At 55.3% G+C, this 26,724-nt stretch overlaps 8 protein-coding genes across 8 annotated transcripts; 2 read left to right on the top strand and 6 right to left on the bottom strand.

Annotated features, from left to right (window-relative positions):
• Nucleotides 1-937: 937 nt before the first annotated feature.
• On the top strand, nt 938-5,652 carry BO95DRAFT_376356 (putative GTPase activating protein (Gyp3); the record flags this gene model as incomplete). The annotated part of the gene is made up of 4 exons (XM_025583199.1): nt 938-3,311; nt 3,343-3,464; nt 3,924-4,226; nt 4,294-5,652. 4 exons carry the CDS (start codon nt 938-940, stop codon nt 5,650-5,652), a joined length of 4,158 nt encoding a protein of 1,385 aa, XP_025436633.1.
• A 500-nt stretch (nt 5,653-6,152) lies between these two features.
• Nucleotides 6,153-7,910, bottom strand: BO95DRAFT_518995 (extracellular serine rich protein; the record flags this gene model as incomplete). The annotated part of the gene is made up of 3 exons (XM_025592003.1): nt 6,153-7,492; nt 7,558-7,738; nt 7,827-7,910. 3 exons carry the CDS (start codon nt 7,908-7,910, stop codon nt 6,153-6,155), a joined length of 1,605 nt encoding a protein of 534 aa, XP_025436634.1.
• A 578-nt stretch (nt 7,911-8,488) lies between these two features.
• BO95DRAFT_457668 (uncharacterized protein) lies at nt 8,489-10,489 on the bottom strand (the record flags this gene model as incomplete). The annotated part of the gene is made up of 3 exons (XM_025588494.1): nt 8,489-9,716; nt 9,768-10,422; nt 10,453-10,489. The coding sequence occupies 3 exons, from the start codon at nt 10,487-10,489 to the stop codon at nt 8,489-8,491; spliced, it is 1,920 nt and encodes a 639-aa protein (XP_025436635.1).
• A 30-nt stretch (nt 10,490-10,519) lies between these two features.
• Nucleotides 10,520-11,158, bottom strand: BO95DRAFT_29740 (uncharacterized protein). The gene has a single exon (XM_025581760.1). The coding sequence runs from the start codon at nt 10,880-10,882 to the stop codon at nt 10,562-10,564; it is 321 nt and encodes a 106-aa protein (XP_025436636.1). The 5' UTR covers nt 10,883-11,158; the 3' UTR covers nt 10,520-10,561.
• Nucleotides 11,159-11,434: 276 nt separating this feature from the next.
• BO95DRAFT_376362 (bifunctional AAA family ATPase chaperone/translocase BCS1) lies at nt 11,435-13,025 on the bottom strand (the record flags this gene model as incomplete). Its single annotated transcript, XM_025583200.1, has 2 exons — nt 11,435-12,784; nt 12,873-13,025. The coding sequence occupies 2 exons, from the start codon at nt 13,023-13,025 to the stop codon at nt 11,435-11,437; spliced, it is 1,503 nt and encodes a 500-aa protein (XP_025436637.1).
• A 619-nt stretch (nt 13,026-13,644) lies between these two features.
• Nucleotides 13,645-18,558, bottom strand: BO95DRAFT_469101 (extracellular serine-threonine rich protein; the record flags this gene model as incomplete). Its single annotated transcript, XM_025589413.1, has 3 exons — nt 13,645-18,219; nt 18,274-18,447; nt 18,496-18,558. The coding sequence occupies 3 exons, from the start codon at nt 18,556-18,558 to the stop codon at nt 13,645-13,647; spliced, it is 4,812 nt and encodes a 1,603-aa protein (XP_025436638.1).
• Nucleotides 18,559-19,088: 530 nt separating this feature from the next.
• BO95DRAFT_436984 (uncharacterized protein) lies at nt 19,089-20,004 on the top strand (the record flags this gene model as incomplete). The annotated part of the gene is made up of 4 exons (XM_025585254.1): nt 19,089-19,126; nt 19,214-19,360; nt 19,472-19,604; nt 19,843-20,004. 4 exons carry the CDS (start codon nt 19,089-19,091, stop codon nt 20,002-20,004), a joined length of 480 nt encoding a protein of 159 aa, XP_025436639.1.
• Nucleotides 20,005-20,848: 844 nt separating this feature from the next.
• Nucleotides 20,849-23,564, bottom strand: BO95DRAFT_29780 (uncharacterized protein). Its single transcript, XM_025581761.1, has 2 exons — nt 22,295-23,564; nt 20,849-22,241 (listed from the first exon to the last, which is right to left on the bottom strand). Exons 1-2 carry the CDS (start codon nt 23,307-23,309, stop codon nt 21,265-21,267), a joined length of 1,992 nt encoding a protein of 663 aa, XP_025436640.1. The 5' UTR covers nt 23,310-23,564; the 3' UTR covers nt 20,849-21,264.
• Between the last annotated feature and the right edge of the window lie 3,160 nt (nt 23,565-26,724).

Genomic DNA, 26,724 nt, shown 5'->3' on the forward strand with positions numbered 1-26,724 from the left:
ATTGTTTGTCGGCAGTAGGCTATCCATTGTCGACTGATCAGTCCACTGAAGGGGGTTTTCTAGGTTGGTGTTTCTAGTCTTCGGTGCAACCCCTTGTGCAGCAGCAACCCAGTGCAATCAACGTAATCAATATCAAACCCCAAGTGTAGTTAGTTGGACTGATCTCATCCTGGCGTCAGTCTGAAACCCATGCCCAAGAAAAGGACGAAAAGAACCGGATTAACGAGGTTGAGAAGCTAAAATAAAATACATCAACGGTAACTGCTCAGTATAACTTCTTACAAGGCTAAGCCCGACAGGGTCTTTCTTCCCATTCGAGACCTGCGCTAGCCTCGATCCAGCTCCGCCGTCTTTTTTTTTTTCCCCTTTTCCCTTTCGGTTCGTTGTTTCGTTCTCTGTTCTTTCGCTCTCTCTCTTCGGCCATTCTCACCACACCCGTGACCTCTTTTATCCCTCCCATTTCCTCGCCTTCCCCCCCACTCCCCTTCTTCCTCTTCCCTTTTCCTCTTTTCGAGTTGATCTGTCATGGGATGGAGTCTCGGATTGACCCTCTGGTAGGATCGTGAGACTGTGCGGATGGATTGTTTCCTTCTGGGCTGAACGAGGCATGACCGTTACTTTACTTACTCTTACACACGCTTCTCTTCGCTCGTTTCATCTACGCGCCTGACAAGCCAGCGCACTTACTCGACTACTCTTCGCTCGTTTATCGCTGTCACTATCCGCCCCCCTGGTCTCAATAGGCGTCTATTTCTACTTCAACTTCCCTTCGTTTCCTATCATTCAAACCTGGTCTCTTCTGTCCACCTCTGTCCACCTCTGTCAACATCGGAATCGGTAATTGGAAATTGTCGATTCACCTGCGTTCGCCCTCCGATCATCGCTCAGTGTTGTCGACAAATGTCCAGCGGGAACTGGGGTTCAACAGCTCGTGGCCATGGTCACAGGAAATGCAGACTTTCGTTATCCGCCGCCCCCTGCTGGCGCGCATGATATCCCTAGCCGGCGCAGAATCCCGAACCCACCCCGCCTGGATCCTCTGAGATTGAATCCTCCCTTCCCACGACCGGCGACGGCGGACGGCCCTCGGCCGCCCCTTTCCCCTCACCACCCTCCTCCTGTGCCTCGTTCCCCCCGGATTCGCCCACCAATCCCACCGCCGTCCGATCCCTCATGGCGCTCCGTCTCCCCCTTGCCTGTGGAGGATGACGACTTTGTCATTCGCCAACAGGCCTACCGCTCCCCCACATTTCCTCTGCAGCCGCCTGTTCGGTCCAGGGCCGCCCCCCGAGAAGGGGAGGTTGATCGTCCACCTTACCGGAAGTCCCCGCCTGCTCCGCCAGCGTTGCGCACGTCCAATTCTACGTCGAAACTACATAGCATGCGTCCGCAGCTGCACCCTCATCGAAATCGAGAACGCCTGCCAGACGAATCCGCCGCCCTTAGATTGCCCCGAATCATCCCGCCTGGGACATACGCCGAGATGCGCGGGCAAGATGCTCTCCGATCCAGCGTGAACTCGGCCATGACCTCGCGGTCGAGCATTGAACATGCCAGCGGAACCGAGCGGAGCAGTGTCCTGACCAAAAGTAGCTCTATTACCGATCTGTCGCCCGATACACCCGATGGCTCCTATGACAAGGAGGGTGGCATGAGTGTGGAAGATGCAATTTCAATGTACCTGGATGGCTTCAGCGATGTCACCGAAGAGCCAGGATCGCCCGGGGTGTATGATTCTTCAGGGTTCTACGATGAGAGCAAGGCTCGACCATTGAGCCCACGTCCACCCACGGAGATCACCCTCGATGATTGTCATAGCTCGGATGAGCATTCTCCTGAACTGGAACCCACAGAAGATGTTCCGCCTGTTCCGCCCTTTCCCGAGTTAGAGCCTCACGGAAGGAGCTCACCGGATGAAGAATTCTTGGGCGAGACAGCTTCCCACGACCAGTCGCCGAGCCCCCCTTCGGAACGCAAGTTTTTGGATCCGCCTGTTGCACGAGAGCCGGAGACCACAGTCATCATTCCTGGCATCGTGCCGCCACCGTTACTACCCGGCAATGGGGCCCGCGACTGTTATGGCTTCCGCAAGGCAACCCACCACGTTACCCTCGTCCAGTATGAAGCATGGCATGCCCAGTACAAGGATTACACTTCTCAGCGAAGAATCAAATGGGTGGAGCTGCTTCGGGAGAATCGGCTTCCTATCAACGAACCGACGACGTTTCCCCCCAAATCGAACAAGGTCAAACGGTTTGTGCGCAAGGGCATCCCATCCGAGTACCGCGGTGCAGCATGGTTTTTCTATGCGGGAGGCTACGAGCATCTGAATCGGAACCCTGGCCTCTATGACCAGCTGGTTCGACAGTCCATGGAGTCGCCTAGCAATGACGACAAGGAACACATCGAACGCGATCTGCATCGAACCTTCCCGGACAATATCCACTTCAAGCCGGAGAACGTTGACTCGGCCGCTAGCTCTGGTAGCAGCAACCCGAGACACGGGTCTGTCACGGTTGAAACGGAAATGATCCAGTCTCTGCGGCGCGTCCTGTATGCTTTTGCTCTTCACAACCCGCAGATTGGCTACACCCAGTCGTTGAACTTCATCACCGGAATGCTGCTTCTGTTTCTTCCGGAAGAGAAGACGTTCTGGATGCTGCACATCATCAGTTCCGTCTATCTCCCCAGCACGCATGAAATCAGTCTCGAGGGCGCCAATATCGACCTGTGGATTCTGATGGTGCTGCTGAAAGAATCGGCGCCCAACATCTACAACAAGATCGCCGGGAGTGGACCTGGGGCGGGGAGCGGGAAGGTGCCAGCCCTCACGGTCAGCTCGCGTCTGCCCGACATCACCCTGGGGCTGACCAACTGGCTCATGTCCGTCTTTATCGGCACCCTGCCGCTGGAGACCACGCTCCGGGTCTGGGATGTGTTCTTTTACGAAGGGTCGAAGACGTTTTTCCGGGTGTCGTTGGCGATTTTCAAGTCGTGCGAGCAGGATATCATGGGGGTGTCGGACCCGATGGAGGTGTTCCAGGTGGTGCAGACGGTCCCGAAGCGGCTGTTGGATGCGAATTCGTTGATCGATGATTGCTTTGTCCGGCGACATCGGGTCGGACAAGGGCGGATCGAGGAGTTACGCGCGGCACGCCGGACGGCAGTGCGCCAAGAGAACATGCGTCGGTCGCGCGCGATGAACATGGGCCAGCTCCAGGCGGCGACGGACGACTGGGCGCATGGACGATCGCGAACGCCGACTCATGGGATCGAGCGCAGTATCGCGGATTCCTGGCGGCACATGAAGCGTCACCATGGCTTTTGATGAAAAAGGGGGAGGGAGGGCGTTGAGGTTGCCCAGGCGGGCATGCTATGTATTTATTGATACCCAGATTAGCTTGATTCTACACTCTTCGGCTGTTTTTGATGCAGACGTCACTTGTTTGCTTTTCTGTTGGTTGGTTGAATAACTAATTGCTGTTACACTGCTAATACTTAATGAAGGACCGGCAGGCAGACAAGTTGGTGTACATAGACAGGACGACGCGAGTGGCAATTAATGTTTCGTTTGTTTTGATGACGCTGTGATCTGAGATGGATGGAGTACTGAAGTAGATTGGGTTGAGCGATCCATGGACGAGCTCGGCGGACTCGGCGGGAGACGATCAAAGTCGATCGATTCTCTCACGATGACGCGCTCTGTTGTGCGGGTGTAACCTTCGGCCAGCGCCGCATGCGTCTTCACTGACTTCACTTCACTTGATCTGCTGCCCCTTTTCACTTCATTCCATTTCTTCATCATGTTGACTACCTCTTGCATGCTATCTTGATTACCCACCAGACTTTTACTGGTTCTCGTCGGTTTTACACAGTATATTGATCGACCTCTTCATTCCTGTCTCCCGCCTTCACAGCCACAGCATGCGGCAACCATGAGCGGTCAAGCAGCCAGCTATTACAACACCGACCAGCGCTTTGACGGCCCTCCGTCTCAGCAGCAGCAGCAGCAGCAGCAGCAGCAGCAACAGCAGCAGCAACAGCAACAGTATTACAACAATGGCTACCCTCCTGCCCCCAACGGAGGAGACTACCGCGGCCCGGAGCCCAAACCACCTCAGCCACCACAAGAACCACCCCCAACCTACAACCAGGCCGTCTACGGCTTCGACGACGCCTTCAAGGTCGAGAAACCGAAATGGAACGATCTATGGGCTGGTCTTCTGGTGCCTCCCCCCCCCCCTTCCCCTGCCCCTGTTCCCCCTCTTAACGCACCACTAACAGCAACCCCAGCTCATCGCCGTCTTCCTAGGCTACGCCGCCGTCTCCGGCGTCGTCATCTACCGGTACAGCAAATACCACACCCTGAACGGCGGGGGCATCTACGGCGCGGCGAACGACTTCTCGCTGAACACGAACACGGTGATCCTACTGGTATTCGTGCTGGCGGTGGCGCTGGTGCTGTCGTACGCGTACTGGGTCGGGGCGCGCACATTCCCCAAGCTCTTCATCTGGGTGACGGGGATCCTAAATATCGTGTTCGCGCTGGCGACGGCGATCTACTACCTGACGCAGCACCAATGGGGTGGGGGCATTGTGTTTCTGATCTTCGGGGTGTTCGCGATCGTGTGCTTCATCAGCTGGATCCCGCGGATCCCGTTCACGGCGTTCATGATGCAGACGTCCATCGACGTGTCGCGGCGCTACGGGCACATGTTCCTGGTGAGCACAGTGGGCGGGCTGGTGGCGGTGGCGTTCGGGGCGTGGTTCTCGGTGACCCTCGTGTCGATTTACGTCGCGTATGAGCCCGGCGGGAACGGGGACGGGGTGAACCCTGCGTGTCGCGACGGAGGGGGCGGGTGCAGTCGCGCGCGGGTGATCGGCTTGGTCGTGTACGTGACGTTCGCGATGTACTGGTTCAGCGAGTGGCTGAAGAACACGGTGCACACGACGATCGCGGGGGTGTACGGGTCGTGGTACTTCTGCAGCGGCACGGCGCAGGGGATGCCGGCGGGCGCGACGCGGGGCGCGCTGCGGCGGGCGACGACCTACTCGTTCGGCAGCATCAGCTTCGGGAGCTTGATCATCGCGCTGATCAACATGCTGCGGCAGGCGTGCAGCGTGGCGCAGCGGCACGAGGCGGCGCAGGGCAGTCTCGTCGGCAGCGTGGCCTTCTGGGTCCTCGGGTGTTTTATCAGCTTGCTGGACTGGCTGGTCACCTTCTTCAACCGCTACGCCTTCTGCCACATCGCGCTGTACGGCAAGGCGTACCTCCCCGCGGCGCGCGACACCTGGACCATGATGAAGGACCGCGGCGTCGACGCCCTGGCCGCCGACTGTCTGGTCGGGCCCGTGCTGACCATGGGGTCGGTCTTCGTGAGCTACGTGTGCGCCCTCCTCGCCTACCTGTATCTGCGGTACACCCAGCCGGCCTACAACCAGGACGGGGACTTCACGGCGGTGATCATGGCGTTTGCGTTTGTGATCGGGCTGCAGATCTGCCAGATCTTCATGACGCCGATGAGCAGCGGCATCGAGACCATCTTTGCCGCCATGGCGTGGGATCCCCAGGTCATGATCGAGCAGCATCCGGATCTGTATCAGCGGTTGGTGCAGTTGTATCCGCGGGTGCAGCAGGCGATTCATGCGTAGGGCCGGGAGGCTTCAGGGTTGGTTTTGTGCTGAATAGGTGGCGTACTGTATGACTATAGGGGTTGGTTGTTGTTTGTCTAGTAGACTTGTCTCTCGGGTCTAGATACTGTGGTGGTTAGACTGCACGCAGTACTATAGTGTATCCTCAAGCCGCCAGAGGCACTGCTAATTCAATAATAATGCTAATATACTGTCAATACACTGGCAAAGTAATGTCACCATCATGACTCATTCAAAGATAATCTCATTTTCATTCCTCATGAGCAACCAAGTCAAATCAAATCAAGTCAAGTCAAGTCATACACACATAAACCAGAACATCCAAACCCAATCTCCTAACCTCTTCCTGCACAATCTTTTCCCATCCAATATCAAATCAAGAAATCGACCCCTGTTCAAAACCCAATATCACAAACGCCAGCATCAGTATCCATCCATCCAGAAAGAAATCATGACCCAAACGCACACATCACCACTCCCATCATTTCATGAAAGGTTCATCACAGAAGAAGCACCACCGCCCCAACCAAGCAACCCACCCCCGGAACCCCCCAGCCACGCCTCTGCAAGGCCCCCGCACCCCCCTGAAACAACCCGCCATTCGGCTCCCCTGCCCCGGGAGCCTGCTGCCCCTTGCCCGAAGGGAAAGCACTCGACCCCCGAACATCCGTCGCGGTGGCCGTGGCCGTCGGGTTCACGGTCACGAGCTTCACGGACGAGGAGGTGATCGTCGGGACGGGGAGGCTGCTTGCGCTTGCTAGCGTTGTGGGGGTGGTTTTTGAGGTTGAGCTTGAGTGGGAGGAGGTGGGGGTGGGGGGTGTGGTTGCGCTTGTTTGGAAGGTTGCAGCAGCAGCAGCAGCATGGACCGCTGTAGCGCTGGCGGGAGTGCCAGCCGCACCAGCATCAGCACCAGAAGTAGCAGTAGCAGTAGCAGAGCACGCGCAGGACGTTAGCTCCGAGGCGAGGACCTCGGTTTCTTGTTGCTGCTGCTGCTGCTGCGGAGCTTGGGGTTGGGGTTGCGTTTGGGATTGGGTTTCCATCTGGGTATGGGTGTTGAAGTTGGTATAGGGGCCAGGAGCAGCCGCAACATCTGGATTCACATTCCCATCTGGAATAACCACCGACTCAAGGGGGAGGGGGACGTTCTTCTCTTCTTGGCCTGGTGCTTGGCCTGGTGCTTGCGCTGCTGCTGCAGTGCCAAGAACAGAATCATCAGAAGGAAGAGGGAGGACGTCCTCCGGGAGGAGAAGGGGGTCCGGGTGCAAGTTGGGGCTGTAGGCTCTTGCTTTCAGGTGGCCTGCTTCTGATGCCTGTGTCTGTGCTTGTCCTTGGGCGTGGGGGTTTGTATCTGCCTGTGCGAGAGGCTGGTTCAGGGTCGTGATCGTGGTCTCTCCGCCCAGCCGCACCATGGGCCGACTTGCTCGGCGCGGGACAGCAGCTTCAGCTTCAGCATTAGCGATTGCGGTGGGCGTAGCTAGACTGCTTGAAGATGCAGCTGCAGAGCTACTAGCCTGCAGATCCCCCACGCGCACCATGGGCTGACTACCTCGATGCGATCCACCAAGGACGCTGGCGCTAGCGCTGGCAATAGCACTGGCACTGGCACTGGCACTGGCACTAGCACTCACACCCCCACTCGCACCTGCATCCTCAGTCCCCAGCGAATCGCCCACCCGGACCATGGGCAAACTCCCTCTCAGCGGAGCGGGGGTCTCGGCAGCAGCAGCAGCAGCATCCTCCTCCTCAACAACCCCAATCCTCACCATCGGCACACTGCCCTTCCGCGGCGAGACGGGGACGTTGGCGTCGTCGCAGATATACGCGGGGATGTTTTCGGGTTCTATACCGTTAGCACACGCGCGCCTCAAACAATAGATCAAGCGTTAGGAGCAGGGGGGGGCGTACCAACACCCTCACCAGCACACTCATCCAGCGTCGCCTGGTCCAGCGCCGAGGGATCGAACGGGGCATTACAGAAGCAATCCAGGGCGGAGGGGGAGGTGCATTGGGCTTCGGGTTGGGACTGAGACTGGGACTGGGACTGGGACTGGGATTGAGGCGTCTGGTAGGACCGGGCTATGGAAGACTACACCCTCTCTTATTCATTAGTATTCGATATCCCATGGTCCAAGATGTCGGGACAAAGTCAAGGAAGAGAGGGGGGGGATGCGTACGGCGCAGCGGAGATACCCCAGATCTTTGTTGGTAGTAGCCGTGGCGAGGGTGATGGTCGAGAGGATAAGAATTGCTGCACGCATCTTGTTCGTGTGTGCACAGTGCACAGCACACAGCACTACAGTCTCTGGATGGTGAAGATGATATCCTGAAGGGAGCTTGATGGCAGGGTTCTATGGTGTTGCGTCCGCCTATATACAAGTGGTCAGCACTCAGTCCTCCCCCCATACATACATACATACATACATGCAATGCTACCCTCCCATCCCGATCGACTTTGCATCGCCATCCCCTGGATTCCAGATTCCAGCACCAATCCTCAAAGGTGGCGCGGTCCGACGTCGCAGAGCGGAATGTAGGGGAGCGTCTCGATCGAGTAAGGTATGCGGCCGGCGAATGTATCGCCAAAGTTTGTAGTGTCACATCCCGGGTGTGCATCTATCTGCATGTATGCATGTCACTGGCCAGGGGCGAATGGGAATCAGTGTAAGCATCTACGCATCCCTAAAAAGAGGCGACCGAGAGGCAATAATAGACACAAATTGGAACGGGAGTTGGAACGGGAAGTTGAAGTGGCAAGATGGAATGCTCCGCATCCCCTGTCATTAAAACGAATTATCCAACAGAGCTGTACTGAGTATATTCAACCAAAAGGCAAGAATCAAAACCTCTCGCTGGTCACACACCGCGTGGCGTTCACCAGCACCCACGCAAACACCTTGACCGCCCAAGTGAGCAGCTGCACCACCACCTCCAACCCCAAAAACACCACCCGCAGAATGGCCCGCGTGATCCCCGGCAGCTTCTGGCCCTCCCGCGACGAGCCATGCCCGTACCGCCCGTACCGCTCCAGGTCGAATTCCTCCACCACGATTTTCCGGTTCTTCTTCTGGGCCCGGGGGCCCCGGCCCCAGGACCGGTACCAGCGCCGCGGTGGTTGCTCGCTCTTCTCCGAGACCGATGACGATAACGCCGACTTCACCGTCGACCACAGCTGGTGGCCCTTCTGCGCCTCATCCCGCTCTGCCGCTGCTGTGACCAGGTCGCTGCGGTAGCCGGTGCCGTACGGTCCCTGTCCCTGTCCCCATGGCGTGATGGACCGCTCGGATCCGTACAGCACCAGTTCCTTCAGGATCGGGCCGGTGGCCTCGTCCGACACGGCGACGGCCAGCATCGCCGCGACCACGGAGTCAATCGCGTACAGAGACGGGACGGTGTTGATGGTCGAGACCCCGGAGATTGAGAGGGTCATCGTCCCCAGGTCCAACGCGGCCAGCGGCTCGTCCGAGTCCATCAACGGCAGCGTGGAGGTGCGGGGCGTCGCCGCCGTGTTGGCCGACTCGATCGCGTTGGCCGACACGGGCGTGGTCACGAGAATGATCGGGGGCTGACTGGACCGGGACTCGGCAGAGGCACTGGACACGGTCACTTGCAGACTCCCAGCGTATTTCGATCGCACCGGGGACAAAGGGATGCCTGCCGCGCCGACTAACGCCGGCGGCTGCTTGCAAAGAGCCGGGTGGTGCAGCTCGTAGTTATGTTTTGTCGAATTCCAGAACAGCTTGCATGACTCCTGCTCGGCCACCCGCTTGAGAGCATCAGCCTCCAGCTCGATCGCATCTTGGTGGGGCAATTGGTGCTCCTTGACCATCTCCGCAACCTGATCCAGGGCTAGCACGGCGGCGAGGCGGGGCAGCAGCAGCGAGACTAGATTGTCTCCGCGCAGTTCCCGCCGAGATCGATCCTCCACTTTGAATGTCATTATCGGAACGCTATTACTGGATCTGGAGGGATTGATCCTCGTCAGAGAGATCCCGTCATTCGGTTCAATCTGCATCGTATAGAATGGCGCGGTGGGTTCTCCGAAGGAAAATGATGTAGGCCCACTCCTGCATCGAGTCAGCAACCATTCAAACATTCCCCAAACATCCCATGCTCACCGTTGCAGACGCAGATTGAACGTCTCCGGCATATTCTGCGGCCTTTGACCATTGGCCGCTTCCCACAAACTCCTCAGCTCCTCCACGGAAGAGTATCGCATCTCAGGTGTATCCAGCACCCCCAAGGGGAAATTCAGCACGCTAGCAGGCACCGTCTTCGGGCCGAGGACCTGGTCAATCTCCGGGGCAGGCGACAGGAGGATGTTGCTTGGTCTTGAGTAATTCCGAGGAGTATGGCCGGACGCCTGGGGATAGTATGCTTGCTGATTGAGTGGTAGCTGCGGGTTATACTGGGGAAACATGGACTTCATAGGAGGTGCCGGCGACTCTGACTTGGGCGTTGTTTCTGCGATGGGCGTGGACCCTCCTTTGCTGCGTTTCGAGCTGGATGAAGACCCCACTCGCCCGGCCATCCGGTCTTCCGATGTAGTGGCGTTGGCATGTGAAGCATTCCGGCGTGCATCGTGCTCCTGGGGTGTTCCCAACGATGAGGACTGCGAGGGCCGAGGAACGTGGGCCTTTGGGGGTGCTGGGACGCTCTCGGGATTTTGGTCCACGCGGAAAAGCATCCCCTCGGCCACGGTGCCCTTGTTACCGAGGGTCTTGAGAGGGATCGCATCAGCCAGCGGTCGACCGCCGGCTTGCCTTCGCTTCCCTTTTAAGAACGGGTTGTTAGAGGTCCCACTCTCCGGAGATGTGGGAAAGAGCTGAAACGAGCTCATGATCTGAGAAGACGTCCTGGAAGCAAGTGATCGTCACTGCACACGTCAATACTATTGAACAATACCAGCAAGTCAGTCAATGCACAGCTCAACACCACTGAACAATTCCAGCAAGTCAGTCCATTGGACACCAACCCCAGAAAAACAATAGGCGACAGAGCATAGATATACTCGACCCGCCAGGCAACGCAATCGCCCACCCACCCCCGTGTCACGGAGCGGTGACGGCAACGGCACAGACACATAGACCTCGGGGCAAGCTTGGCCTGCCAAACTTCGATAAGCCGGCCATCGAAAGGGCGGCAAGGGTCTGCGACATGACAGGCTGTCACCGGGGCGCAGAACGCGAGGGATCCCTGAACGCCCGTGGTCGGCGCTTAGATGGCCCACCATGCAGCAGCGGTGATAGGCTCCCCCGCTTTGGCACCGGCGTGACTATTGTTTAGCACGGCGCGTCGGAAAGTGATAGCAGAGGTGATGGGCGATCTGATTTGGCCGGCATAGATTATTGTCTAAGTGATGATTGATCGGCTGTGGTGCATGATTTGACCGTCGCGTGGTCTGAAGAATAGTTGCATGGGTTGCATGGTTTAGAGACGTCTGCAGGAGGCTGGATAGCGCAATATCGTCACCTGCTGGCCCTTGTGAACGGCCATGACTGGTTAATTCATTCGTGCTAACTGCTATGGCTCAGAGCCAAGAGTTGCAGAGATAGTGAGTCGTGAGTCGTGAGTGAGGGGGGAGTGTGAAGTAATGGAAGTAGTAGCAGGATGGATGAAGATGGCGGGGAATCAACAACAATGCAGCGTGACATCAGCAAAGCCGTAAGCGCGCTCCACCAAGACACAACACAATGAACGACAAATTGCCGAGTGGCTATAATACATCAACCAGCCTGTGCTTAGATCTAATTTACATGAGACTCGACTCTAATCTACAAAATCTTTAATCGCTGTGATGAACCCTGAACATCAACCCCTCGGCCATAGCAATGGCGCCCTCCATGTTGCCCTTATTGTAAAGGAACAGGCCCTGTAAGGCAGCCGCACTGGTGCTCCTCGACAGATCGGCCTTGTTCCCATCTGCATCCTCGATGAGCCCCAATTCCTGCAGTCGGTCGAGGAACGCCTGGCGGTAGACGGCGCTCTGCTCCAGCTCCCCGTAGAACCGGTCCCAGAGACGGCCGACCTGATAGCGACTGACCTCGCCCAAGCGCACCGTCATGTCCACCCGGCCGGGTCTCACGAGCGCCTCATCCAGTCGCTCGACGTGGTTGGTGGTGAGGAAGATAATCCGCTCCTCGGCGCTCGCCACGCCGTCCAAGGCATTCAGCAGCCCGGAGAACGTCACGTTGGCCCCGCGGTACCCGTCCTCGTCCGTCTGGGTGCGGCGGTTGGAGAACGCCGCATCGACGTCCTCCAGCAGGACCAGCGTCCGGTTCGGCAGGATCGTCAGCAGATGGTTCAGCCGATCGTCGGTCAGCCCGCGCTCGCTCAGGTTCAGAATGGCGATGTCGTAGTCCAGCTCGCCGGCCAGAGCCTGGATGAACGAACTTTTCCCCGTGCCGGGCGGCCCGTAGAGCAGATAGCCGCGGCGGTAGGGGATGCCCCGGTCCTGGTACCACTTCGAGCTCGCGGTGAAGTCCTTGACGTCCTCCACGATCCGCTCCTTGACGCCCTCGTCGAGGATCACCGACTCCAGCGGGCGCTTGGTCCGCGGCTTGCCGAAGGGCTTCCACTCCGTGCCCCAGCTGTTGTAGATGGTCGTCTTGCCCTCGTGCGCCTGGACCGCGTACGCGTGCGCCTCCTTGAAGATCTCCTCGAACACGTGGCGATGGGCGTACAGCGTCGTGAGCGTGATGGTCTCCCACGGCTGCCCGGTCTTCAGGTCCACCGACTTGGCCTCGCGCATGCGGTTCACGAAGATGAAGGCGTTGTTGTACCGCAGCACGTGGTGGCCCATACCCGGGACGAGGGCGAACTGCGTGTGGATGGCGCCGTTGGTGTGTTCGACTTTCTGCGTTTGGATGGACAGATGGCGCGTGCCCGGGGTCAGTTTGCGGAGGATCGATTCCATGAAGCCAGACCGGCTGGCGGCGGCGGTGGCGGCGACGCGAGTCGTGTTGAGTTGGGAGCTTTGGTACAGCGTCATCCAGTGCAAAAACCACGGGTAGGATTCATCCTTGACACTGATCTCGACGTCGACGAGCATGCGCCGGCGGAGGAGCGCAGCGCCATGGCGGAGTCCCTTTTGCGCTAGACTCAGTCCAGCTCCCAGACCTGCGAGACCGAATCCCTAGTGTCACCAAACACAGCATCAGTATCTTTCTCCTCCTCAAAAAGAACCAAAAACCTGTTTTCGTTGATCGCGTTGAATTGCTCACCGCTGTGAAGAAAGGATTGCTGGTAAGCTGCGCGAAGAGCCCGGCATCGCTGGGGGTCTGGGCGGCCGCTTGGATGGCGTCTTTGCGTTGCTGGGCAATCAGATCGCCAGGTGACGGCGGCCCTGAGGTGGTTGATGGTCCATTGAGGTCCATACCAGAAGATGAACGATCAGCCTGCACCGCCTCCGCTACTGGATCATTCATGCTCTCTGGAGTCGGCGACGGTCGGTTAATTCCGAGCCCGCCGGAGTTACGAAGGGCCGAAATTATTTCCGATCTTCGGCCGACTCTTTTCCGTCTGCAGCAACAACAATGCATTCTCATTTGATGGTTCTATCTATCCCATGATTGATGGTATCGGTATCAACACCTCAATCTACCCCCACAATCACAACTTATACCTCCCTATGAATGAATGACCCGGCAAATGCCCCCGCCAACCGCATCAAAACCCTTTTCATGATCTACGACACGAGAGTCTCTGGCCTCATCGTGGGGCTATAAAACACCAGTTCTCACGGCGTCTACTACATCATCTTAGTCCATCAATAGCAAGAAGAAGTAGATCAAGTATTACACACTAGTGAATTATGAGTGCAGAATAGAAATCGAAGCTAAAGTACATTGACCGTCTTGGACTAAACTGCTTCCTGATTCAAACTGAGAACAAAAAGAAAACAATAACCACCGAGCTCAACGGGAAAAGAAACCTGCCAGATTTGTTTGCGCTCCTATTTTACTAAATATGACTATGAAACATTGGCCAACTGGACTAAGCCAAGCCGATGATCGTAGCCAGAACAACAGCCACCCACCACGTCCAGGATACACCCAGCGTTGCACCGGTATTCGACCACAAGGGTGTGTAACTCGGCGACGGGGTCGGGGTCGGGGTGGGGGTGCCTGAGCGGGAGATCCAGGCTGAGGAAGATGGGAACCAGGGGTTCGGCAACCGAGTCGATGTTGGGGAACCGCCCCCGGGGATCACACCGATCGTTGTCTTTGAGCTGGCTGTGGCAGTTGTGAATACGACTTGCGGGACGGTCACTGTCCAGGTGGAGTAGGTGATTGTGGTGCAGGGAACTGAGGGAGCAGCAGCAGGTCCGCTGGTCAGCCTGACGCTCGTTCCAGTGTGGGTGACTTGACCGCTGACGGGCGCGACACCGCTTGGGGCGGGGGTCGGGCCTAGCGTAATGCTGGACGGGATATTTGTGACAATGCCGGGGTTCTGGGGCACCCAGGCTGCACAGAGTCCAGTGAAGCATGAGAGGCCGGCTTGGACTTCTGTCGAGGAGGAGCCCCACGCTTGGATGCATTCAATCACCTTCTTGGTGAATTTTGCCGAGGGGCAGTAGCAGCTCGTGTCGCTGTTCGAGGTGCACTTGGGGACCAGTTCGAGCCAGGTGTTGATACACTTGGGAACCACGCTGGGACACGAGGCAGATGGAGCCGATGAGGAAACCCCGGTAACGGGGGCAACTCCGGTGGGAACCACGACCGTCCTTGCGATGGTTGATGTCGCGACCATTGTGATTGTGGACACAGTGCTGGAGACTGAGGTAATCGGCTGTCCAGCAGAGGTGATCACCGTCGTGACGGGACATGTTGTTACAGTCTGCCATGTCACCACAGTGGTTGCCTTCTCAACAGACGTGACAGGAGCCACAGCGGTTGGAGTGGCCGAGCATTTGGGGCAGATCGTGGAGACAGAGGTCAAAACCACGGTTGAGACTGTGCTAGTGACCGAAGTGACTGGAATACCACTTGAAGTAATGACTGTAGTCACTGGGCAGGTGGTCAATGTTTGCCAAGTGACGACTGTCGTCGTGCTCTCAAGCTCAGAGGAAACAGGGGAGACACCTGTAGGGCCCGATGGACCACCAGAAGAGATGGCAGACGTCACGGTGGGAGGAGGCCCAGTTGTAATCTGAGATTGAGAAGAGACGGGCAAGACACCTGTGGGCCCAGAAGGAGCACCAGTTGAAGTGGTTACGGTCACAGTGGAAGCACTGGCTGTTGGCACGGAAGGGGAGCCGGTTACGACAGAAGCTGGGGCTGAGGGAACACTGACAGCAACAGATGTTGCGATGGTGGAAACCGAGGTCAGAGTCACCGTCGAGATAGTACTTGTAACCGAGGTAAAAGGAACACCACCCGAGGTGATGACCGTGGTGACCGGGCAAGTTGTCAAAGTCTCCCAGGTGACTACAGTGGTTGTGCTCTGCAACTCAGATGAAATAGGTGAAGTACCTGATGGAACTGGCGTGGGAGCAATGCATCTCGTGCAGATGGTCGAAGTCGAGGTGACAAATACAGTCGACTCAGTGGACCCCACCGAAGTAGATACAGTGCCACCTGCAGAGATAGTGGTTGTCACGGGGCTGGTAGCAACAGAAGTTATTGTGACAATCGTGGTCCTGTCCACACTTGAAAAGGTTGACGAAATGGCACCCGATGTAACAGGAGCCACAGCAGAGGGGACTGTTGTAGGCGCAATGCACTTGGTGCAGATGGTTGACACCGATGTAATAGTGATTGTTGATTCACTGGAGCCCACCGAAGTAGAGACAGTTCCGCCGGCCGAGACTGTAGTGGTCACAGGGCTGGTGGACACCGAGGTGATTGTGACGACTGTGGTCTTGTCCACACTTGAAGTAGTTAATGCAACGGGCCCAGATGTGACGGGAGCCACAGCGGATGGGACTGTTGTAGCAATGCATTTGGTGCAGATGGTTGACACTGAGGTAAGTGTGACAGTTGAGACAGTAGTTCCTACTGATGTGCTTACAGAACCCCCTTCCGAGACCGTCGAGGTCACAGGGCAAGTCGTGACAGTGACATATGTAACCACAGTAGTTTTGTCCACGCTAGTGACTGGGACGGGGCCTGACGGAGCTGGGCCCGATGAGATCGGACCGGAGGAGATAGGTGCCACACCAGAGGGAATTGTTGTCGCAATGCACCTGGTACAGATAGTTGAGGTCGAAGTAAGTGTGACGGTTGAAACTGTAGTTCCAACCGACGTCGACACAGAACCACCGTCGGAGACTGTCGATGTCACAGGACAAGTAGTCACTGTGGTATATGTGACAACAGTAGTCTTATCCACACTGGTGATTGGGGCAGAACTCGATGGCGCGGGTCCTGTTGGAACGGGTCCCGATGAGACAGGACCTGATGGGATGGGAGCCGAAGTAACAGTACCAGAGGTAGTAGAACTGGTGACCGAGCCAGTGGCAGTTCCAGTAGCAGACCCAGTAGCAGACCCAGTAGCAGACCCAGTAGCAGATCCAGTAACTGAACCAGTGACTGACCCGGTGACAACACCAGTGACAGTAAAAACAGGACCAGATGAAACAGGCGCCACAGAAGACGGAAGAGGCAATGTGAGCGACGTAGAGAGCGAAGTCGGAGTCACAGCAGGAATCGACGACGGAACCGACGTCGGAGCAATGCACCTCGTACAAATAGTTGAAGTGGACGTCAACGTTACAGTCGACACCGTCGTTCCCACCGAAGTACTCACAGAGCCGCCTTCAGAAACCGTTGCTGTCACAGGGCATGTAGTCAGTGTGACATAAGTGACAACGGTCGTCTTGTCTACACTCGAGATGGGCGCGCTTGGGCCAGGAGTATTGGCAGGAGCGGATGAAACTGGACCCGAAGAGATTGGAGCAACGCCTGAAGGAACAGTGGTAGAAGGGGCGATGCATTTGGTGCAGATGGTAGACGTTGAGGTCATCGTCACTGTAGATAGTGTCGTGCCCACTGACGTAGTCAGTTTGCCGCTTACAGTTCCTGTGGAGGTGACCGGGCAGCTGGTCACGGTTACCCAAGTGATCACCGTGGTCTTATCCACGCTCGAGACGGGCACACTTGGTGTGGTGACGGGAGCGGATGGTATAGGACCAGACGAGACAGGACCCGAGGAGATGGGCGCCACGCCCGACGGAACAGTTTTTGGCGCAATACATTTGGTGCAAATGGTCGACGTTGAGGTCATGGTCACGGTAGAAAGCGTCGTGCCCACTGAAGTAGTCAACTTGCCGCTGACAGTCCCTGTGGAGGTGACCGGGCAGCTTGTGACAGTCACCCAGGTGATCACTGTAGTTTTGTCCACGCTTGATGCAGGTACACTGGGCCCTGGGGTAGTAACGGGAGCAGAAGGGACAGGACTGGACGAGATAGGGCCCGAGGAGATGGGTGCCACTCCCGATGGAACGCTGGTTCGGGCAACGCATTTGGTGCAGATAGTCGATGTTGAAGTCATAGTCACCGTAGAAAGAGTAGTGCCCACAGAGGTGGTCAGAGTTCCACTGACGGTACCCGTCGAAGTCACCGGGCAGCTTGTCACCGTGGCCCAGGTAATCACCGTGACCTTGTCCGCAGCCGGAGCAGAGGAGCTAAGCCCTGGCGTGATTACAGGTGCGGACGTAGGCGTGTGGATCAACTGAGAAGAGGTCAACTCCACAGGAGAGCTTCCAGAGGAAAGGGTATTGGAAAGCGCGCTACTCGAGTGCGTAAAGCTAGACGTGCTGGTGGATGGTGTGACAGTTGGGACGACTTCGCTGGAGTGCGTTAAGCTGTGGACCGCGCTGCTAGAAGGCGTGACGGTCGGTGTAGTCGTGCCAGAAGAAGTATCGACGGGGACAGTTACGATGGAAGAAGTAGCAGTAGGGACAGCGACGCTAGACTCCACGCTGCTGGTAGAGGTAACATCTGGCACCTCCGTCGAAGACTCATCTGCAGAGGTCTCTGTGGCAGAATGAACGGCAGTAGACACGGGGATCGTCGACGTAATCACCGTGGTGGAGTCTGCTGGACAATTGGTCACCGAAGGGCCACAGCTGGTGATCACGATTTCACTGGTGATATAGTATGTCGAAGTCGCCAGGTTATTAGTCGGCGCCTCTGGGGCAGGAGTCACGACAGCTGCAGGAGTGGTCCGATCCTTTCGAATGAGCGGCACGGAGTACGCCCTCGCATTGAGCCCAGACGCAGTGTCGGAAGGATTGGATGCTGTCGACGCCTTACCAGAAGAGCAGTCGAATCCAATCCTGTACACACTCAACAAGCAGAGATCGACATTCGCCTCTTCAGCCAGTAGAAAGCTCACGGAGGTGGCACCGCCGCACTGGTCATTGGCGACAGTGGACCCGTTGGCGGAGACAGAAGCAAAGGTATTGCAGGTGGTACCATCAGCCATGCCATAAACGATGCGGATGTCAGCAGTGCGGGAGGTGGCAAGCTGGAAGTCATTGACGGAGAAGTCTTGGTCCTTTGATGCAGATGATATCTCTGGAGCCGACGAGGTATCCTTGGTGAGTGTTCCCACGATGGATTTGGCCTGGTCCAGTTAGCCAGCAACTTTCATCTCCATCACCGACGCCGTCATACTTACGCCAGAAGCCGTGCTGAAATTATTGCGCACGGAGAAGCCCGAGAACTCAAAGCCTGCATAGCTCGGGGAGGATCCGACAGCCAGGTCGGACCAGTCAAACCCAGCTTGCTGCTGCTCAGAACAGGTCGTCTTGGTGTTGTCAGGGCTGGTAAAGCTCTCGTCGGTGTTCCACCACTGCGGATATCAGCACGAGCACTGCGGATCTGAGGTAGACAAACTTACCACACTTGACCCTTGGGCCACGCCGACGAGAGCCAGAAGAGAGACCGAGGCAATGGCCCTCATGGCGAATAGATAAGCGAAGTGACTGAGCGAGAGTAAAGTCTTATGATGCTATGAGACAGAGATGGCTGATATCCTTCAGTGGTCAAGATACCTTACGACGACGATACTGAGAACGAGGAAGAAGAAGAAGAAGAAGAAGATGTCGAAGAGACAGAGAGAGAGAAAAAGTATACAGCAAAAGCGATTGACAAGATCGAACGAGTGTTAGTAGTCAGATGAAACGAATGTCTCTATGTCCAGCAACGAGCACCAACAACAATGGGAAGGGGAATAAATAGCAACACAATTGTAGAGAGCGAAGAAAGTGAATAGAAAGAAACGCAGCGACCCACCCGCTTTCAAAGAGGGCGTTTGATCTCTTAAATCCATAACACCGGGATGCTGCAACAGGGTCGGGGTTGAGTGGTATCCATCAAAAGCAATAGGATAAAGAGCCCTCCTGCCCGAGAGACTCTGAGGAAGAGGGACCATGCCCGGTCAAGACTCCACCCACCCCGTCCATTCACTGGCCGGGGATGTTGCATGCAAGCATGGCTGGCGAAGCATTTGGATTTCCTCGTCTCTACAAGTAAGACATTCTTCAAGGTTGTAGTGAGCGGTTGGTGCGACGGAGAGCCGACCCAACGCGGAGGCGCCGACTGTTCCGCTAGTGCAGGAACAGGCTGAAGGACCCTGACAAGGACTGGAGGGAACGAGGGGGAGGCGCGAAGTCAATTACACCCATCGCCAATCACCGTCGACGAGAGGCTATTGTCGGAGCTGATCCCAGAATAGGCGCAGGTCCTGGTGGAGGTGAGGTGAGGTAATGTGCCGGAGGGGCCATTAGCTAGGTGGTCATTCATTCATTCATTCATTGTCTTGCAACCAGAGGTAAAGAGAGTTGAGAACAGTCTCACAGTGTTAACAATGACAGCCCGACTCCTTCAGGCTTAGCTCCGTTTGGAAAAGACAATGACGATGAGTCTCTGTCTATCTTTTCAGACCAACAAGTACCTGCCAAGAAGATAGATGTAGACATCCCAAAAGAGAGAGAGAGAGTAGTTGGTGTAAGTTAGTAGATGAAGGATGCAAGTCTGCCGCGGGATGAGCGATGACTAGTTACTAGGTAACGTACAACTAACTTACAATAAACTCAACTACTGTTGCAACTAAGTCACACCACCTCAAAATAACCCAACCGCCACCCAAAGAACCCCTCCCTCGGCAAACAAGAAAAGAAAAGAAAAAAAAAAAAAGGCCAATTCGCCTTTTCATTTCAAATCGTTCGAACCACAAAACCTACAGAACAAAATTCCCTCTAAGCTCACCATGCAGCAAACGGGCGTCTCGCGCTGCAACCTTCCCCCCTCGAACATGGCACTGCCCGCAACATCAAACATACTCAGGCAAAGGGAAATCTACCAACCTGAGCGGCTATTTTTGTTTTCTAACCTACTGATCCAATAAGAAAAAAGCGAACGCCAGTCATTTCTAGATTAGGATAGTTCATCACCAACCAAACGCAAAAGACTACTGGTGCAAGTTCGATCTCAGCATTGTTGAAAATAACCACCGAACAGATGGAGATCGCTGCTGCGGCTTAGCGCCCGGATCTGAATAGATGATGTGAAGATGAAGAACGGTGCAGATACTAAATTTCACAATAACAGCAGTAGCAATAGCAGATCTCCACGATCTCCACATCTGGAAAAAAAAGATATGCTAATTACCTCCATCCAGAAAAGCTTCAGAGAGATACTACCTCACCCATCCTACCTGCAAACAAACAGATGAGCTACTACGAATGGTGCTAGCTCATCGCGGCCGGCAGCCAACCGTCGGACATCTTGCTGAAGAAGCTTCGCTTCCCAGAGGCTGGCCACCCAGAGGTTGGCATGAAAATTCGGGCCTGTGGAGTCCGGTTCTGCACCGTGTCGGAGGGTACGGCCTCATATTGATGAACTTTGGAGGGGAACGGCGAAGGGGATTCGTCGAGACTCGGGTCTAGCTTGTTACCTATATATATCCAGCGGGCCCATCAGAGTCAAGCATTCGACGATATGCACTTCGCATGTTGCACAAAAGGCCCGGACCTTTTGAGCTATGAAGCCGCAATACCCTCGACTACCCTGGCGGTGGCTTGCATAGGGTAGTATCACTTCGATGCTCCATATCTTCCGTGTGTTCAATAATCCCGAAACACGCAGTCGGATGGAGCAACACAGAGATCGGTCTCATTGGACCTTCAGCAGAGCGTGGTACTACGTTATCAAACATAATCACAATCGATCCTAGAAATTTGATTTTCGAATTATAGTAGCCTGGAAAATGACAAACGCCGTAACATGACACATGGCATACGAGATTGAGAACATAGCTAGAAGATAGTATGAGAGTTTACCTGATCCTTCGCAACAAGGTATATCCCTTTTTGAACTCCGTGAAACATCATCATCAAGCTGAACTTTTGGTCATGGAGTAATCCTCCAATCCTCTAGACCATGAGAGTAAATCGACTGTTTCAGTCAGAACATGCAGTCCGAGTACCTTTCTATGCTTTTGCCGAGAATTAGGTTCCCGTCTTTTTAGATATCAGCGCTTTGGCAGCAATGTACAGTTAATCGTATTGTTTTCGTTGTTTTTAGTTCAGCGAGGGCTACCACATCGACGGGTGCGCCATAAGACCTGAGTGACAAGGGTCATAGAAGACTTCGACAGCCAGCGTTCTTAGAAGGGAAGCTGACTGCGACGGTGGGCATCCATCAACTTTCGTCGGACGGCTTCCCCACCGTTGTACCCGTTGGGTTTCCGCTTACGCGTAGGGGTTCGTTGGTCTGCATTACGTGCGTGTCTAAACACACTTGCAGGGCGAGAAGGTGAGTTGGCGGGCATAAACTCCCGATGTTGGGGCAGGCGCAGCAGTGCTTGGTAGCGGTTGTGATTGCGGCGGAATGCGGTCACAATGCCTCGATCCAAATGATTAAGGAACCGCTCTGCACTGCTAGCATGATGGGACTCGCCAGCCCGGCTCGGGGTTGGCGTGCCAGTGCCGGCATGCTTGGTCTGAGCTGCCATGGGTGAGAGTAGTGTTTCCTCTTCAAACACCTTGTCCATCTCATCATCGGACGACTCATGGCCGAAGTCAATGAAGTCCTCGACATTCAGGGCTGATTCCGGATCATCCTCATCGTCGTCCTCGAAGGAACTGTCAATGGCAAAGTCCCGAGACGGGTAAAAAGCCTCGGGAGGCCCCATCACCTGTCCGCCTGGGGCAATATCATTGCCGAGTGCCGTCATCATCAGATTGGCACTGGAGGCCAGCATCGGGCTCATATCGAGGTGGCCGGGCGATGCGAGTGCATCTGTATCGCTCTCATCGATGAGATGCATGGTGGTGGCACGTGGGCTGTTGTGAGCCGTACCACATACACTGTTGGTAGCGGACTCCAGCCAGTCATGGCGAGACGAGGCATAGGCGGGAATAATGACCAGATGTTTACCAGTGCAATCAACGAGCGCAACAGGCTTGTGGGGGTCCGCGACGAAGGTACCCATGATAGGCCCGCGGCGCCGACTCACAGGCTCAGGCTTTTCCTCGACGGGAGGTGCAAGAGAGGCGGATGAATCGCGGCGAAGGATAGATCTGGGATGAGTGATGGTAGCGGGAGGGGGAAGGTCTTCATCTGTGGTCTCGCCATCATCGGCTTCAAAAGGGTCAGCAAACGTAGTGTAAAAAGTTCCCAAGCATTCTGCATACTCTCATAGCCGCTCGATTCCGAACCCTCGGAAACAGCGTCGGATTCCACGTGATAGATGTTCGAATGTCCGTAGTCAGAGTCGGCAAACATCTCCTCTGACTGACGGCGCTGGCGCGGGAAGTTCTCATTGTCGCTCTCGATCATACGACGCAGCTGGGGATCCAGGCTGTCCTGTTGGAGGAAGTCACTTGGAATCTCGTCTTCAGTGTGTGAATCACTGTCGGAGGAAGAATCGGAGTCTTCTTCAAAGTGCACCCGGCGGGGCATGGGTATCTCGACGGCAGTCTCGCTGGCCATTTCGTCGCCGAAGGTTTCCATTGCGCTATAGAGCTGTTCGTCGTCGAAAAATGACGCAGCCGACAGGAGCATATGGTCGTCAAAGACATTGGGGCCGGCCCAGTCATTGGTCTCTGTGGCGGCGGCGACGGTCAAGATGTTCTCAACGGCATGCTCATCCTCGGACTCGACGATCAACAATTCCTCGAGTTTCTCCACATCGTTGTCCTCATCGTCTTCTCCGTCACTGATATAATCAACGGCAGCATAGATATCATCCGAGTTGTCCTCGTCAGAATCGTCATCGTCATCGTCATCACTGCTTCTTTGGCCATCGTAGCCATCGTCATCGGAGTATTTCATCTTCTTGGTCCGTTTGGCAGACTTCATGCCCGTCTTATGAGACCGATCCCGACGGCCATAAGACGGGCCGCGAACAGCCGGCTGTTCATCTTCTTCATCGTCGGCATCATCGTCCTCCGAGTCGTTATCCTCCTCGTCGCTAAGCTCCTCGATGGAGGAGACCGACGACACACTGGAGACCGATATAGACGAAGCCCTGCGTTTCCGGTCCATGCCCAATGATCCAAGAGCGAGGCCCTTGTTCGAGGTTCTAGGTGAGCGACCCGTCAGGGTGTGTTCGAGGGAATGAGCGGAGGGTCGACGAGTCGGGTTGCGCTGGATACCCTTTGCGGCAGTCTGGGGGGACCGCTTGGGCGAGTGGGCTGAGGGAGGCATTATGGTTGTTTTTGATCAGAAACGGTATTGCGGTAAGTTTGTTTTGAATGTATCTCGGCCAGTTTTAACTTGGCACGAGTGAGTGTTGACCTTGGTAGACTAATGGATCGTCAAAGTTTGCTACCCGTGAGGCCGCGCGGGATAAATCAATTGCGTCAGACTTTGTCGAAGGCGGAGTCAGGGACAGGATTGTCGTAATGGTGAGGCGGATTCCGACCGTCAATTCGTGAAAGCGTATGGGGAGAGGCAGATATGGTCGTCGTTACTTCGTCCAAGGACAAGAGAGCGAGAGAGAGTTTTCAAGGTGAAGAGGTTACGGCCAGGAGCCGGAGAACGGAAGGGTAGGGTAGGGTAGGATAAGATTGGAACGATAGCAAAGACTTTTCGAATTCGCCAAAGCACCTCAGCGTCCAGATGGGGGACGTCAAAAGTGCTTCTCGTATGAGTGTAGTGATAGGCAATTCCGACGCTGGGAATTGAAAGGTTGCGTCGAAAGAGGAGCAGATAGTCGTCAAGTTCGATGAGAGATAGTCGGAGCTGCTAGGACTGGGAAGCATGGAAATGGCAGCCGTGCTTCCCAGCGGAGAGATTTACAGCTCAACGAAGGCCATCCTGGCGCGGTACACTTGACGATATCTGGATAGTATGATGAATAAAGAAGGGGGTTTTGGGATGGAGGGGTTTGGTGGGGGGTGGGTGGTCTGTAGATGTGGAAAGAATCTGCAGTAGATGGGGGCAGAGGAAAGGAAGAAGATGAGGGGTGGAAGTTATGGGGATCGATGTTTAGAGGAAGGGGGAGGGCGGCAGGCTTACAGTACAGGCTCGCAGTAGGACGGTAGGCCCGCGGGCGTACATACTGTACAAATTCCATACCTCAAGGTACTACTAGAGACAACAATCCCGCCGGGGCGGCGGTACGGGGTGTTACTGTTAGAAACGGGTTACAGAACCAAAACAGCCTCGGACAGGCTGAAGCGGACCAAATTTTCCAGTCACGGTGGAGTATCGGCCGGCCGGTCGCAGTCATTCAGCTTGTCATTGGTTAGGAGCCACTAAAGCAAGCATGGCCATTGGCGGACAGGTGTTCACCGCATCTTTTTTTTCTTTTCCTGTTTCATTCTAGTCTCTGCTGTCGTTTTGTATTCTGGTTGACTTTTTTTTCACTCTTTTTTTTTTTTGCCTGCATTCATTCTCTCCCCACTCTCAATAGTAGCTTGCATTGCTGGCTGGTCGATTCAGCAGCGGGTCCCAGTCATCTCGAAATGAAGTCAACGGAGAATTAACAACGGTCCAGCACGATGCAGCCTTAGACCTCAGGCATTCAAGAGGCAAAATATCTTTGTCCTACAAGCTCTGACTCAAGGGATGACAGGAAGAGGCTCAGGCTCAGACCCCACAGGAATGAAATTCCTATCGAATACTCAGTCCATGGAGGAGGGAGCATGAGCATGCGAGCTGGAATAGTCGAGACCCTATTGTCCAGGGTAGAGAACTAACTTGTAAGTTAGTCACTCCTCTCGTTGGGTACCTGAAACTGCAGATGGCGTTCGGAAGTCGGTCGAACGGTCATCGTGCTCGAGGACGTGGAACGACCGGGCAGAGCGATAATCCTTAGACACTAAGCCGATGGCGCTTACGGGATTTCTTGATTCAAGTGCCATTTAGATTAGTTCGATGACTATTGAATAGCTGTGTCAACCTGATGACTTGGCCCGCTCCCCCTCTCCTCCCCTCCCCGTTTCCCTCTAGTAAGTCGTAGTTATTTCCCGGTCGAACCGGGTTCAAAAGAGTGATGAGCTGCGGACGGAGTCACCAGTAGGCGAGAGAGAAACAACGGGTGACTCATACGTTGGTCGGACAGGCAGTCACTGCACCTAACGCGTGGAGAGAAGTACGGAGTACTATTTGGTGGTACTACAGAGAGACCCATGCAAACCCCCATCAGAGTTACGAGTGAATCGGTTGATTAGATCATAGCTATGCAGGCAAGAGTGCAGATCTCTCCCGAGCCTCTCTCTGCTCGAGGACGGGCGTAGCAACTCCCCTTCCCTTCCTGTGTGTCCAGGATATCGTGGCATGCAAAACGCGGGCGGGTGAAGACTATTCGAACCTCAAGCCACTTTTCCTGAAGTAAGGATAACGGACTTATCTAAGGGACAGCATGTTGGACCGTGCTCAATCTCGGTATCTGTCTCTTCCTGCACAATGACACAACAAACCCATCTCCCCTCCCCCCTTCTCCCCGCGCCCAGACATCGATCGGAAAGTCGACTCATCACAGAAGCAAGAATCACAACCCCCCGTATATCGCGGGTTCCTGATATCTCCTCCGACCTCTACACGAGATTACCGCCGGATGAGAGAAATCTGCCTGTTGTATGAATGGATGCGGCGGCGGGCGATTGGACACACTGGCCTCGGAATTGAGGTCAATCCCAGTTCTGAGATTGGCCGAGCCACAGCTTTGAACGGCTAGTTTAGTCCCATCTGGGCTTAGTGCTGATGCTTTGGGAAAGGTGCAGCCTTGCCGCCCTGCAATTCGAATCCTGCAACAACAACAACAGTTGCTACTGCAGCGCAGCGTCCTGCTGTCCGTCCCTGTCTGAAGCCTAAAAAAAGGTATACTCCCCAAGTATCTGAGTCGCTAGACTGCCCTTTCTGTGATTCAACTACCGCGTTATCCCACAGGATGCATTGATGCAGCACCTCAGATCTGATGGAGGAGACGGTGTCCAACCCCGCGGCTTTGAGGCGGTTACAATGACAATGCTGCCAGGGGCGGCGATGTCACCCATCCGCCTCAGACAAATAGCTCCCCGCAAGTGAGTCTGGACGCCAACCACAAAACTACGAATACATCAGTCATCTGTAGGATCAGAAACCGACTATCATAATCACAATCTGGATCATGAAACAACGGATTCATCAAACCAGATCCCCAACACCCAACACTTCCGAATCACTACTACGGTATAAAGCACAATCACGCAATACTGTACCCAAGCTCCTCCACCAGCGAACCCCAATTCTGATATACACATACGAAGGTGATTCACCAAGTTGCCCACGATCCGACCACCTCAACCGTATGACTACCCCCCAGCACGATTCCTCCAGTTTCCATGATACAGTAGAAGATCTCGAGCCCGGATCCTTACCCTTCCCGGTATAAACAATCTCCATCTCTCCACCGCGGTGGCGAGTTACGTAGTCACCACAGCCCTCATACTCAGTACAGCGCTGGACACATACGGCAGACAATCCCACATCCCACGATACCTCCCTCCATCCGGGCTGAGTATAATTAGGTAGGTAGGCATGGCAGCCTGTGCCCTGTGGCATACATACATGCATCGCGCATGCATGCATCTACATGTGATTGGTTACAAAGAAGCGGTAAGGGGAGGGGGGGGGT

Source organism: Aspergillus brunneoviolaceus, assembly GCF_003184695.1.
Source record: "Aspergillus brunneoviolaceus CBS 621.78 unplaced genomic scaffold BO95scaffold_110, whole genome shotgun sequence".
Taxonomy (NCBI): domain Eukaryota; kingdom Fungi; phylum Ascomycota; class Eurotiomycetes; order Eurotiales; family Aspergillaceae; genus Aspergillus; species Aspergillus brunneoviolaceus.

Excerpts from the sequence above, each read along its gene's own strand:
- BO95DRAFT_29740 (XM_025581760.1), bottom strand. The coding sequence starts at position 10,882 with ATGGTGGGCCATCTAAGCGCCGACCACGGGCGTTCAGGGATCCCTCGC.
- BO95DRAFT_29780 (XM_025581761.1), bottom strand. The coding sequence starts at position 23,309 with ATGCCTCCCTCAGCCCACTCGCCCAAGCGGTCCCCCCAGACTGCCGCA. Across the intron at positions 22,242-22,294 it reads GGAATCGAGCGGCTATGAGA|CCGATGATGGCGAGACCACA; the intron begins GTATGCAGAATG and ends ACCCTTTTGAAG.